Source organism: Diabrotica undecimpunctata, chromosome 6 (assembly GCF_040954645.1).
Source record: "Diabrotica undecimpunctata isolate CICGRU chromosome 6, icDiaUnde3, whole genome shotgun sequence".
Taxonomy (NCBI): Eukaryota; Metazoa; Arthropoda; class Insecta; order Coleoptera; family Chrysomelidae; genus Diabrotica; species Diabrotica undecimpunctata.
This window is the reverse complement of record NC_092808.1, coordinates 107422473-107435776: the sequence shown is the minus strand read 5'-3', so window position 1 is coordinate 107435776 and position 13304 is coordinate 107422473. Positions and strand designations below refer to the sequence as shown.

At 36.0% G+C, this 13304-nt stretch overlaps 1 protein-coding gene across 3 annotated transcripts in view; it reads left to right on the top strand.

Moving 5' to 3' along the window:
- Positions 1–13304, top strand: part of sev (receptor protein-tyrosine kinase sevenless) — a 231028-nt gene that overhangs the window by 130839 nt on the left and 86885 nt on the right. For 2 of the 3 annotated variants that reach the window (XM_072535083.1, XM_072535082.1), the window contains exons 4-5: positions 4148–4477; positions 6422–6667. In XM_072535083.1, coding sequence (XP_072391184.1) covers positions 4148–4477; positions 6422–6667 — 576 coding nt within the window. The remainder of the gene's footprint in view (positions 1–4147; positions 4478–6421; positions 6668–13304) is intronic. The other variant, XM_072535084.1, reaches the window with a different exon arrangement.

Genomic DNA, 13304 nt, shown 5'->3' with positions numbered 1-13304 from the left:
GGTTAGTCTATTTTCTCTGTTCCTGTTGCTTCATAACAATTATCTTTTAAATGATAAAGAGTATTGATGGATGTGAATAGATTATCAAAATAAAAATGGCAAAGATCTAGTTTCCTCAGGCATCTCTTCAATAAGCTGCAATAACGGAGCTGTTGCTTTATCAAATTTTTATTGATGCTCTCGATTAGAATTTGGCATATTTCCCTGATAAACCTCAACATTAATAAGGTAACCGTTTTTGGATTTGAGACACCAGACTTTATATCCAAACCGAAAGGGTTTCCCTCGAATATACTGCTTACATCCGTGTTTTCCAAAGTATGCTATGATGCTTTCATCGTAGGAGATTTCTTGATCCGGAATATAATGTCTTAGAAAGTTAGTTTTTATCTTATTTATAAGAGGTCTGAGTTTAGTCAATTTATCGTTCAAGAAGCACATTGGCACAACGTACGAATCTTATGATCTGAATAAATCTGTCACGGCACATGGAATTATAAACGGCTGTGTTTCGCATATTATCTCCAGAATTTCAGTAACTTTTTTTTGATGGCTTTTTATCATAACCAGAAACTATAAGAATTGCTAAAAAGCATTGCGTTTCTTGAGTGGTAATTGTTGCGCTTGAACAATTTTTAAATTGCGCGTATCGAGTAGCCTCAACACAAAGTAACTGTATGATATCATCAGTAATGAAAAGCTCGAACAGGTCCACTGGTGACATATTTGCATACTTCGAGAAATTTGAAATTGGAAATATGTTTTGGTTTGTAATTTCGGGTAAGTCATGATTTTTTAACCTGTTTACTATTTTTTTATTTTTACCAGATTTAGTACGGAGTATGGTATTACCTTCATTAGAGTATTTATGTAGAATACCTTCAGTATTTTCATAATCGTCAGTACCAATTCGTTCTCCACTATTGAATACTAATTCTGCAGAAACTTGCAGTTGCTTGCCTCATAAATAGTGTAGTCCACCACTAGATTCATCTCTTTAATCTTCGTCTGATTCTTCTCGGTTTTCCGGGGGTTCTATATATAAACCCGATCAACTGTTTCATTGACAAAATTCTTCCAAAATTGTTCTGACTCAATGAGATCTGCAATCTCTTGGAGTGTCAATCTGTCAAAAAAAAATTTTAACATTTCTGTAGATTTAACAATTGCGTACCGTAAAAGACTAGCGTGCCATATAAGTTACATGAACAAAAGCACAAAATTTATAAACAGTGGGTATATCTAATGCTCCTCTTTTACATGCATAAATGTTATCAACTTATCACATGAACTTAATTTTTACACAGATATAAAATGTTTAATATGTACTGGTAAAATAATAACCAACCTTTTAGTAGAACACATTTCGATACGTAGTCAAAACAAAGACGAACTCTCAACATACAATCACAACAACAAATAATTTTCAAATGTATTTTGCTTTCACCTGCAACTGAATTACACACTAACCATGATACATAAAAGCGATTTAAGTTATTGTATGATGACACTAACAGACCTAAAACGTCTACTAAGGTTCTGAAGATCACGCTTTAAGCGCTGTAAGTCACGATGAAAAGATCGTTGTTTAGTGTATCATATATGGCACCCGAGTACCTAACTTGTTAGTATATCCCTTGCAAGAAGATAGTATAAGAAATTTATATTAACAAAGACTGCAACATCTTAATAAAGATATAACTGAAAATTATATAAATTTAAAATGGTCCATTATAAACAAATGAATTAAAAAAAAGCAATTAACACAATTGGAAAATATAAAATGATAACAAAGAAAAGACAACACACAATAAACAAGGCTGAAATATGTAGAAAAACACAATAAAGCTTAAGCTATTGTAAGACTCCAGAAGTAACCTGCCTGACCTAGAGATGGCGGTAGTTGTTTGAAAAATATCTCTACGTTAGAAAGTACACAATCTATAAAACATATGTTTCAAATTTAAAGGCGCCACGTTGGTTAGCGCCAGAAAAGGTAAAGAAAATCCACAAAGCGTCCTGGATGACCGTTTACTGAAGATACGCGAGCTAGCAGACTTAGTAGACATTTCAAAAAGTGCGGTACATCGCATATTGATTGAAAATTTGAACATTAGAAAGCTGTGTGCAAGATGGGTGCTGCTTTTGCTCACACTCGAGCTAAAACAGTGTCGTGAACAGGCAATCTGATAACATTAAAGGACTACAAGAGACCATAAAACAAAAGAAAAACTGGAAAGAATCAGACCCAGATTAGATAAATGTAGAAATAATAAAATGTGAAAACAATACCATAATTATATCGAGAAATACAAAAACAAAACTCTACAAAACAATAATACTCCCAGTCCTAACGTATGGTTCAGAGACCTGGACTCTTAAAAAAATAATGAAAACATGTTAGTATGTTTCGAAAGAAAACTACTAAGCCTAATCTATGGAGCAGTAAATGACAATGTAGTGTGGAGAAGACGATAGAACTTTGAACTTTATAGAATATACCAGGAACCTGATATCGTAAACATATTAAGATAGGACGTTTGAGGTGGATGGGGAGGATTGGTCAGAGAAGAAGAGGAAGACCCAGAACAAGGTTCCTTGATAACATCGATGAAGACATGAGAAATATGGGAATACGTGCTTGACGAAGAAAGGCGATGGATAGGGACGACTGGAGAGAAATTCTTGAGGAGGCTAGGACCCACGCAGGGTTGTAAAACCAGAATGATGATGATGATGAAAACAATACTAGGTTTTAGAATTTTACACTTACTGAACGAATGTTGGAAACAGAAAATTGTACGAGATGAATGAAAAACTACAGAGTTGATTTCTTTATTTAAAAAAAGAGACCGTAACATGTGCTAAAGTCAGAGGAGACCGTAACTCTGGAGGCATCAACTTACTAAACTTTGCATACAAATACAAATGCACTTAAATACAACTAGTCAATTAACAAAAAAAGACGGCATCTTCATTACCTCAAATTATTTAAGAAATTTTACTATTTAATTTGACTAAACTAACTAAACATGATATCATGATGGAACTACTACATAGGGCCAACATTGACCAGAAGGAGATCAGAATTATTCAGAATCCATACTGAAACCAAATGGCAAAGGTGAGGATTGATCAAGACCAATATACGGATGAATTTGAAATCCGGAAAGGTGTCCGCCAAGGCTGCATACTCTCTCCGATGCTTTTTAATTTATATGTTGAAAATATATTTGCGGAAGCATTAGAAGACACGGAATTAGGCATTAAGGTCAACGGCATACCAATTAGCAACCTACGCTATGCGGACGACACAGTGATTATAACTGATAATTTGGAAGATCAGCAGTTATTACTTGATAGGGTGAATAGCATAAGTAAAAAATATGACCTCAAAATCAACATTTTAAAAACGAAATATATGGTCATTAGCAGAAACCCTCCAGAAAATCCGATAATATGCATAGGTGACGATCGTATAAAACGCGTGAAAACTTTTAAATACCTTGGCACCACAATCAATGATCAATCGGATCCACAAGAGATAAAAACCCGAATACAAATGGCAAGACAAGCTTTTGTGAAATTCAGACCGCTCCTATGTAATCAAAACCTAAATTTCGAAATACGCTACAGAATGGTCAAGTGCTACATATGGTCCATCTTGCTTTATGGCATGGAAACGTGGACTTTGAAAAAAAACATCTATCAACAAACTTGAAGCATTTGAAATGTGGTCATTGAGAAGAATGATGCGCATACCTTGGGTGGATAGAGTTCAAAACGATGACGTTCTTAAGAGAGCCGGCGTGGAAAGAGAACTCTTTGAATTAATTAAAAAACGCAAGATTGGTTACCTTGGGCACATATTGAGAGGAGCAAAATATGAAATACCACAGTTAATCCTACAAGGGAAGATCGAAGGTAGGAGAGGAGCCGGCCGCAAACAATTATCCTGGTTAAGGAATATTAAAGAATGGACAGGAATACACAATACAGGCGAGCTGTGTTACGCCGCCAAGAACAGAATTCTAGTAATGAGATAGTCGCCTACGCACTTTGGTGTATGGCATGTTAAGAAGAAGAAGAAGACTATTTAACTTTTTTGAAAACTAACAAAATTATAAAATAATTGTTTCTTTTTCAGAACGCTACAACCGAACGACCTAATCCAAAAGAGCTCTACTGTGTGATAGGCTGCAACGATGCCGTAACTAAGTACTTTTCGAATTTACGTAAACTCCTAGGCACTCCCCCCGCTCCTGCTCTGCTGGCGGATTCCTTAAAATCTGACTCCTTAAAATTGGAATGGAACTATCCGGATGCTAAGAAAACTGGTATCAGTTGTTTGCTTCAGTGGCAATATGAAGAATTTTCTACATCGAAATCTTCTTGGCAGTACTGCAGAAATACCACTTGGGACCCGGATAATAATATATTTTATGTACAAGATTTGCAGCCTTACACCAAATATCGAGTAAGTATTTAATATTTTTGAATAAATTGACCAATTATTCTTTATAATATTTAACTGTTTTAATTTTAACCATCTTTAACATTAAGTTTGGTTCAATTATTGGATAAACTGTCTCAAGTTTGGTGTTACTTGAACAGAACAAATAATTTTTGATTAATGAGATAAAAACTTTTTTAAATAAAAGTAAATATATTTGAAATTTAACGGATCTACACACAAATCATAAGAATCTATAATTTTTTTGTATGTTAGACACAATAAATACTTATCTTTAAACAGAATTAAAAATAGGTTTCTGTTTTTAGTAGAAAATAGATAATAATTACCATTATATCTTTACTAATTAAGAAATTTTACTAATTAAGAACACTTTTTATATCTATATCTTTAACTTTTAATCAAAAACCATACACAAGTAATAATTTTAAATCCTTAAAGCCATAAATTTTGCCTGATAAATTCATAATTATAACTTGCAAATATCTGAGTTATAAAAAAAGAGTACAAAAACATTCTAAAAGCAATAATACTGGTTTTATGTAAAAGAACGTTTTTTTGAAAGAATGTTTTATGTGAGTTACATCTGAGGTACAATACACCGTAAGCCCTTCCTACTTATGAATAACTATAAGAAACATATGACGTAGTCGAATATATACGTACTATCGTGTACTATTTAAGTAACATACTACTATGTTGCCTGGTTAGTTCTTAAGGATCACTGCTGTCATAATCTCCATTACTGCAGATCTGCTTTTTTTCTAATTTTTTTTGTTAGTAGTACGTCTGATAGATGCATGGTGTCGCATGAGCTCTTGATTACGTAAAAGAAATAAAGGGAGGGGGCCAAAATATACAAGAAATATGGAGACTCCTACGAACTTTATGAAACGATAGAAAACCCATTCCCCAATTACACGGAGAAAACGGAATCGTCTACTCAGTAGAAGAGAAAGTCGAGGTGATGAGAAGGACTCTTGAGAGAGAGTGTACACTGAATTATCAGCAAGACGAAGACATAGACTTTATCGAATAATTCAAAGAAATAGAACCAGAACCGGAAGAACAAAAAAAAATAATAAATCTCACATCACGAAGACAAATAAGTGAACTGATCAGAGAAAGTACCTGTTCCAGACAACATCACTAAGTATCTTCCTTCAAAAGCAATAATTTTATATCTGACAAACATAACAAACTTAATACTAAGATACAGGCTCTTCTTAAACCTACAAGGCTACAAAATGCATAGCAGCTGAATTCATTGACTAGCCATATACAGGAGCAGACTCGTTATTTGGTTTAACTGTGAATCTAGGACGTTCGTGTTGTGGCTGTTTAGCTAGACAGATGCGCAATATTCTGCAATAGTACACTAAAACTAGGGCTCTCGTTCTGATTTCCCCTCTTTGGAGCAGCATGATGTATTTGTGGTTTGTAAATGACATTTTGTTGTTTGTATGTTAGGGTGCGGTCTAGTGTTTCGCCAAGGTATTTTGGATGGATGCTGTACTTTAGGCCCATGTCGCTAGTATAGGTAAATTTGAGGAGAAGAGGTAACAAAACTGACCTTTTGGCAGGCTGTTTTGTAGGTTTCTGAATTTGATTGTTTCTCCATTACGATTTATGTGGAAAAATTTGTCACTTTATACTTTTACTTTATAATAACATCGACTGTAGTATACAAAAGATATCGCCATGTCAATAAATAAAATAACAGGATTCATTTTTTGCTCAGTTTTTAAAATAGTCTTTGAATATTTTAAATTTAACTTTAGTAAGAGAAATTTTTTAGCTGTACAAACTTTGTGACGTTTATATTGTTTATGGATCGAAAATTATATATTTATTAAAAAGTGTTCTACTATTTTTGAGCTCTACTTTGATTATTTTTTTTTTTTTGCTTTATACTACATACTGTGTACTTTATACTATATTTTTCAGTTTCGAATAGCAATAATCCACGATTCTAACGAAGGTCTCCATTATGGTGATTTAGCGGTATCAAGCGAAAGCGTTGTTATCAGTACAACAGCTGGAGGTGCTCCAGCATCGCCGCCGCAGAATGTACGCGCCACTCCAGTGGACTCGTCAAGTATAAGCATCAGCTGGGAACCCGGTCCTTTCCCGCACGGCCCTCTCCTCTCCTACGTTCTCAATATCACCGATAATCATCGATCGGAAGTTAAGGTGCGATTCAGGATTGTTTGACTACTTAAGGTTACGATTGTGATAAAAACTAAAGTACATTTCCTTATTAATTTGTTACATAACAGTCTTCTAACATAGTTTAAATAATCTAAACATCCCAATCTACGTCAATATCCGTATGCTTCTTGGTTGGTTCTACTACCTAAATTAACATCTACCAATAAGCATCTCGAATTACCTGCAACTGCTTGGGAATATTTTGAATATTCTACGTATTTTAGACGTCTATGTACATTTACGACATTTTATGTGTTTTTAATATGTTTAATGTACATAGTGTCTCGAAAAACTTAAATATGCATAATATACAATTAACAAGAAATGTTAATAATTTTAGTGGTACGGTCGATGAGCAACAATTTTCAACAATGTTGCGAAAAACATAGACTAAACTTAAGTAATACTCGAAAAACTCAATCAGCTTGTATGTCTTAAGAGTCAGGATAGATCTACAAAATGTGTGATCCAGGCCTTGCTTTATCTGAGGCAGATAGCTGCTTACCGAAACGGTTGTTGCGTTCGTGTGTCGGCATCTTGGTGGTTGGCCTCAGGAAGAAGATTTGTTCCCCGTGCTGTGGTGCCTGGTGATTGACAGCCTTCTTCAGCGACTCTCCGAATAAGGTATATATGCGAAAACCTACGCCGATGACGTAGTTATATTGGTTGAGAAAGTCTTCCCGGGAACGATGCGGTTCTGTTCACTCGGAGAAGAGCCATAAAACTTACCAGAGAGCTTACCGTCTATGGTAAACTTTGTCGGTTTTCAATTTAGTGAAGTATCTAAGAGTGATCCTGGATTCTAAACTTTCATGAAAGAAACGTTTCAACTCCAAGATGAAGAAGGCCACGGCAGTTTTCTGGGCGTGCAGAAGAGCTTTCGGAGTCAAATGGGGTCTGCAGACCAAAATATTATATTGGATGTATCGTCATGATAAAGCCTATGCTAACGTAAGTGACCATTGTATGGTGGCACCGGGTTAGACTGGCTTCAGCTAAGGTCCATTTCCAGCGGTTGGCATACTTTGTCATCTCAGGAGCCATAAGGACCACTCCCATAGCGGCTCTTAAGGCTTTGCTGGATTTACCTCCTCTACTTCGTATTGTAGAGCACGCAGCCATGATGATAGCCTATCGTCTCAACTTCTCTAGGTACTGGTCGCAAATTAATGATCGCATGGATTATTGTGACATCTGAAGACAGGCCCTCGATTGTTGTCCTGTACTTTCTATGGTACAGGACAGCATGGCCCCCCAATTTGAGTTCCCATCCTCCTTCTTGGACAGGTGCTGAAGTATATGGGAGCGGATTTAAATCTGGCCGGGCTCTCGGCTACCATGCGTCAGTCTTTCAGGCCGAGAACCTTACGATCCTGATATGTGCTCAGGAGGTAATAGATAGAGCTTGCTGAAGCAGGACCATCTGTATTTTCTCTGACAGTCAAGCATCGCTAAGGGCTTTGAGAGCACTTAAAGTCAACTCTAAGCTAGTTCTTGAGTGCAATAGGGTTAACTTGGTATGGGTACCAGGACACAAAGGCGTGAAATGGAACGAACGGGTTGACGCCCTGGCAAGATAGGGTTCATCCATTCTGCTGGTGGGACCCCAACCTGTGATTGAAGTGTTCTTTAGTGCTGGTTGGAATAGTCTCAAAGAGATTCTTCTGCGGAGGTTCCAGGACTCCTGGGACAGAGGTATGAGACAGGCTACGCTCCATATTGTGGGGCCATCTAAAAGTCTGACAGCCCAACTTCTCCTTCTAGACCGTGAAAGGTACTCTCGAGTGGTCAGTATGCTTACCGGCCACTTTAAACTCAGGCGGCACCTTGATCTGCTTGGATTGGCAGGAGACCCACGGTGCCGTTTTTCTAATGAGGAGGAGGAAACCTTCTCACATGTCCTCTGGAAGTGCCTGGTGCTGGGCAGGGAGATCCTGAGCTTGGTCTTTATGCAACCGAGCCTAATAAGTAAGTTACCCTTAAAGAGACTTGTGGCTTTCTATGAGGCCCAAGGTTACTAAATGAATAAACGTTCAGAACGGTAGGAAGGGCTTAGACTTGGCGCCCCTGCCGAATATTGAAGATATGTAAGCCCTGAACAGCCAGGACCCCAGAAACGCCAAAGACTAGGTCCTTATGGGCCTATTCCGTATGATAGATGGGTCCATTTTAGGAGGTCTTAAGTATCTAAAGGGCTCATAAATGGGCCCTGCCCCGATCTACCATAACCATAACCAATGTCCTAAGTGTCAGGTTAGATCTACAAAAGCAACAGGTTCCAATTTTACTATCTAGCATACTCCTAATTAGCTGGCATTGCCTAAAGCTTACTCCCTAATCTATTGCCTTATGACGTTTCTTCCATCTGTCCTCAGTCTGTATAGATTTCTGTTTATCTAACTGTATAAACCTAGTATGATGGAGCTACTAATAGAGTTTTAGTTTAACTTGTTCGGTTCGACTATGGACTCTTTTTCGACCTGGATACTCATATGTATTCCGTTACCGGGACTGTATTGGAGATCAATACTGCTTAACGTTCCATTTTGAGTATTTAGTTTGCCAAAAAATGTCACTTTCAAATCCTCACGTTCGGTCTCTGGAAAACAACTTTTCATTCCATTTGTTCTTCAGGAAAGTCATTTCAAAGAGCACATAATAACTTAAAGTAACCGTCTGTGAGTGGGCTTCTTTCAAATAAACAAGAACATGGAGCTTCGTCAATAACTTTTATTAGGACATGTTTATGGCCCTATTTTATTGTAGGATTTGGATACCAATTAGTCTGGTTAGTATTAATTACTGCTGTATTGTTGGAGTGTAGTAGATTGTAGGTTGGAAGTTTCGGAGGTAGTATCAATACCTAAACTCTCATGTTGATGAGAGCTCCTTTTTTTAAGCATCGGATAAGCATTGCCGAGATTCGTCAGTACCTCGGTGTTTTCTGGAATCTTCTTAGAGCTTTTTTTTATATTGTTGATTTAGTATATTCTGGTTTTACAAGTACGAAAGAATAGGGGTCCGTATTTACAGATACCCCAATGTAGGCATAAGGCCTAATATGATGAGTGGTACAAGCTAGTGTATCCAGTGTATTGTTCGTGACAACTTTTAAAGACAACCTTGTCGGTTTTGGCAACGCAGTCTTTAAATAAATACGCCCACGATAAAATACGCCTTTACCCTGCGTTTACCTGAACTTTTGATTTTCTTACAGCAGTCTCCCTGAGTCAAGCCTCATGAACACGTCAACGTGAAACAGCATGATGGAAAAAGCATATATTTATAATAAAGTAAAAAAAAGCAATGTTTTATACGTTTTGAGACAGTCTTCGACACTCCGTATACACCTATATTTACTATACTTAAATATGTAACTAGATATAAATTCATCTGGTGTTCGTGATAAGTTAAATAATTGAGCATTCATTATTATACTTATGTAGTATCATATAGTTATCATATCACGTTAACCAACCTTAACTGTTCTCTATATTATGCTACTATAGTAAAACACCATAAACAAAAATGCGTCAATACAATAAAGCTCGTTGGTTAAACTGTTTGACTTGTTATGTTTTAGAAACATCCATTTTTATTTTAACAAAATAGATCTTCTCTGCTTAAATGAAAAATCATTATCGTAACCTTAAGATTTAATAATTCTGAAAGCAAACTCTACAATATGGATTGTGTGGCTAGGCTCTATACTCTTTATAATTTTTTTCATATTTTCTGTCTATTATATTCTTCTTTCACTAAGCTTTGTATGCATATATGCTTTGATCTCTTAAGATAAGCTTTTCGTATGTAAATGTAACCAGATAACCTGCGCTTGTTTATGAATTACAAAACAATATTCTTTGTGAAATATAAGTACATTCATACATATGAATGAAGTTTTTAAAATTAATTACAATTTACCTGAAGTTTGAGATTTAATACTTGGAGTACATTCAAAACACAAATAAAAATAAAAAATAAAAAAACAGGAAGAAATAGTGATTAAAGGTACTATAATTTGATTGATTCTGTCAAATATACTTCTGATCTGCATATTTCGTTGTTCCCTTTTTTTTGTCCTACCGTTAAAAAAATGTTAAATTAAAATACCTTTTTGTATTTTGAAGTTAAATTTAAATCACAAAAAACAATATTTAAATAAAATTTGACAATCAGTGCAGAGTACTTAATTATTTAATTTAAGTATTAAAACTGTTATGGGGATGGTAATTCAATAGAACTATTCATAATCTAATTTATTTTCGTGTTTAGTGGTAAAAACGGTTGGTTTCAGATAACCTGAGAAGAAAAAATCTAAGGGATTTAAACTTGGAGATTTAGATGACCATTCTCTTGCATCTCTCCAACTAATCCATTAAAAAAAATTAAATGATTTTAGACGTTATGAAAATGTCTTGGACCCTTTGTCCCATTTTAAAATTGGTATGGAGTTACAACCACCCGTACAGAGTTAAAGTTGCAAGAATTATTTTAAGATAAAATGCGTTTGTTCTCGATAAAAAATCGACGTTTTTTGTAATCATTTTCAAACCAGTTTTTTGCCATTCATTTGATATGAGTACAAATTTTCATTGGAACACGGTATATACAACTTACTTTATGAATGTAAGACCAATATAAACCAGTAAACTCCAATAAACGGTAATTTAGGATTCAAAAATAAAATAAAGCTTTAATGAAGTAACTTGGAGATAGGCTCAGATGTTATAGACATACGAATCATCATCATCATGATCATCAGCCCATAGTCGTCCACTGTTGAACATAGGCCTCCTCGAAAAACCTCCATTCAGATCTATCTTGCGCTGCTGCAATCCAGTTGGTACAAATCCTTTTTATGTCGTCAGTCCATTTTGTGGGTGGTCTTCCCGGGTTTCGTCTATCCGTTCTCGGTCTCCACTCCAAGATTTTTTTGGTCCACCTATTGTCCGTCATTCTAGCGACGTTTCCTGCCCACCTCCATTTAATTTCGACTATGTGTTTTATAATGTCTTCTACACCACTTTTTCTACGGATTTCTTCGTTTCTTACCCTATCTCGCAACGTTATGCCTAACAATGATCTTTCCATTCTACGTTGCGTCACTTGTAGTTTTCGTGTAGATGTTCTTGTTAGAAAAAGAGGTTAATCTTTGTAAATGGGTATACTTTATAAAAACCCTTAAAAGGGCTACACCAAAAACACGAACGTTTTCGGAACAACAGTTCCATCATCAGGTTAAAAATACAGGTTACCATGCCTGGTGTAATAGTTTTCGTGTAGATGTCCTTGTTAGGGTAAGTGTCTCTGCGCCATATGTAAGGACAGGCAGGACACACTGGTTAAAGGCTCTTATTTTTAAGCTGATAGGTATATCACTTTTAAAAATATCACGCAGACTTCCATATACTGCCCATCCCAGTGTTATTCTTCTTAGCAGCTCAGCAGTTTGATTATCTCTGCTAATTTTTACCGTATGTCCAAGGTATATGTAGCTGTCAACAATTTCAATTTCGACGTCTTCTACCCTTAGGATGGCTCGGAACTAAATTAGTCATCATTTTTGTCTTTTGATAGTTAATATTTAGACCTACTTTATGTGCTGCATCGCTGAGTTCATTCAACATATCACTGGCAGCCGTTCTTCTTCAAGTGGCATCTTCGTTCCGAAGGTTGGCGATCATCAGGGCTATACGTATTTTCGAAACTGCTGACCGAAACAATTCGTTGCTGCTACAGCTATACCATTCCCGTAGATTCTTTAGCCAGGAGTTTCGTCTTCTTCCTATGGACCTTTTTCCTGCTATTTTCCCTTGCATAATTATTCGAAGCAGTTCATATCTTTCGCCTCTTGTAATGTGTCCCAAGTATTGCAGTTTTCGTTTTTTGATCGTAAATATGACTTCCTTTTCTTTATTCATTCTTCTCAAGACCTCGACATTTGTGACTCTCTCGGTCCATGATATTCTCAGGATTCTGCGATACATCCATAGTTCAAATGCCTCTAATTTTTTGGTATCAATCTTTTTCAATGTCCATGACTCCATTCCGTAGAACAGCACAGAAAGTACGTAACATCTCATCAGGCGAAGTTTCATTTCAAGGCTCAAATCTCTTCCGCAGAACACTCTCTTCATTTTAGTGAATATGGATCTGGCTTTTTCTATTCTTATTTTGATTTCTGCTGAGCTATCGTTGTCTTCATTTATAAAAGTGCCTAAATATTTGTATTTGCTAACTCGATCGATAATTTCATTGTATAAATATAAATTTTGGACATTTTGTGTTGATTTCGATATTACCATAAATTTAGTTTTCTTTATGTTCAAAGATAGTCCATATTCTTCGCTGCAGTCTGCTATCTTATTCACCAATGTCTGTAGCTCTTCAAGTGTTTCTGCGATCAGAACGGTGTCGTCGGCAAATCTCAGATTGTTTAATCTAACACCATTTATTTTAATACCTACGGATTGCTCAGAGAGTGTTCTATTCATTACGTCTTCGGAATAGAGATTAAACAGGGTTGGTGACAGTATACACCCTTGTCTCACACCTCGCTTTATTTCAATTTCTTCAGTGGTATTATTCTCTACTCTCACTACTGCTTTCTGATTGT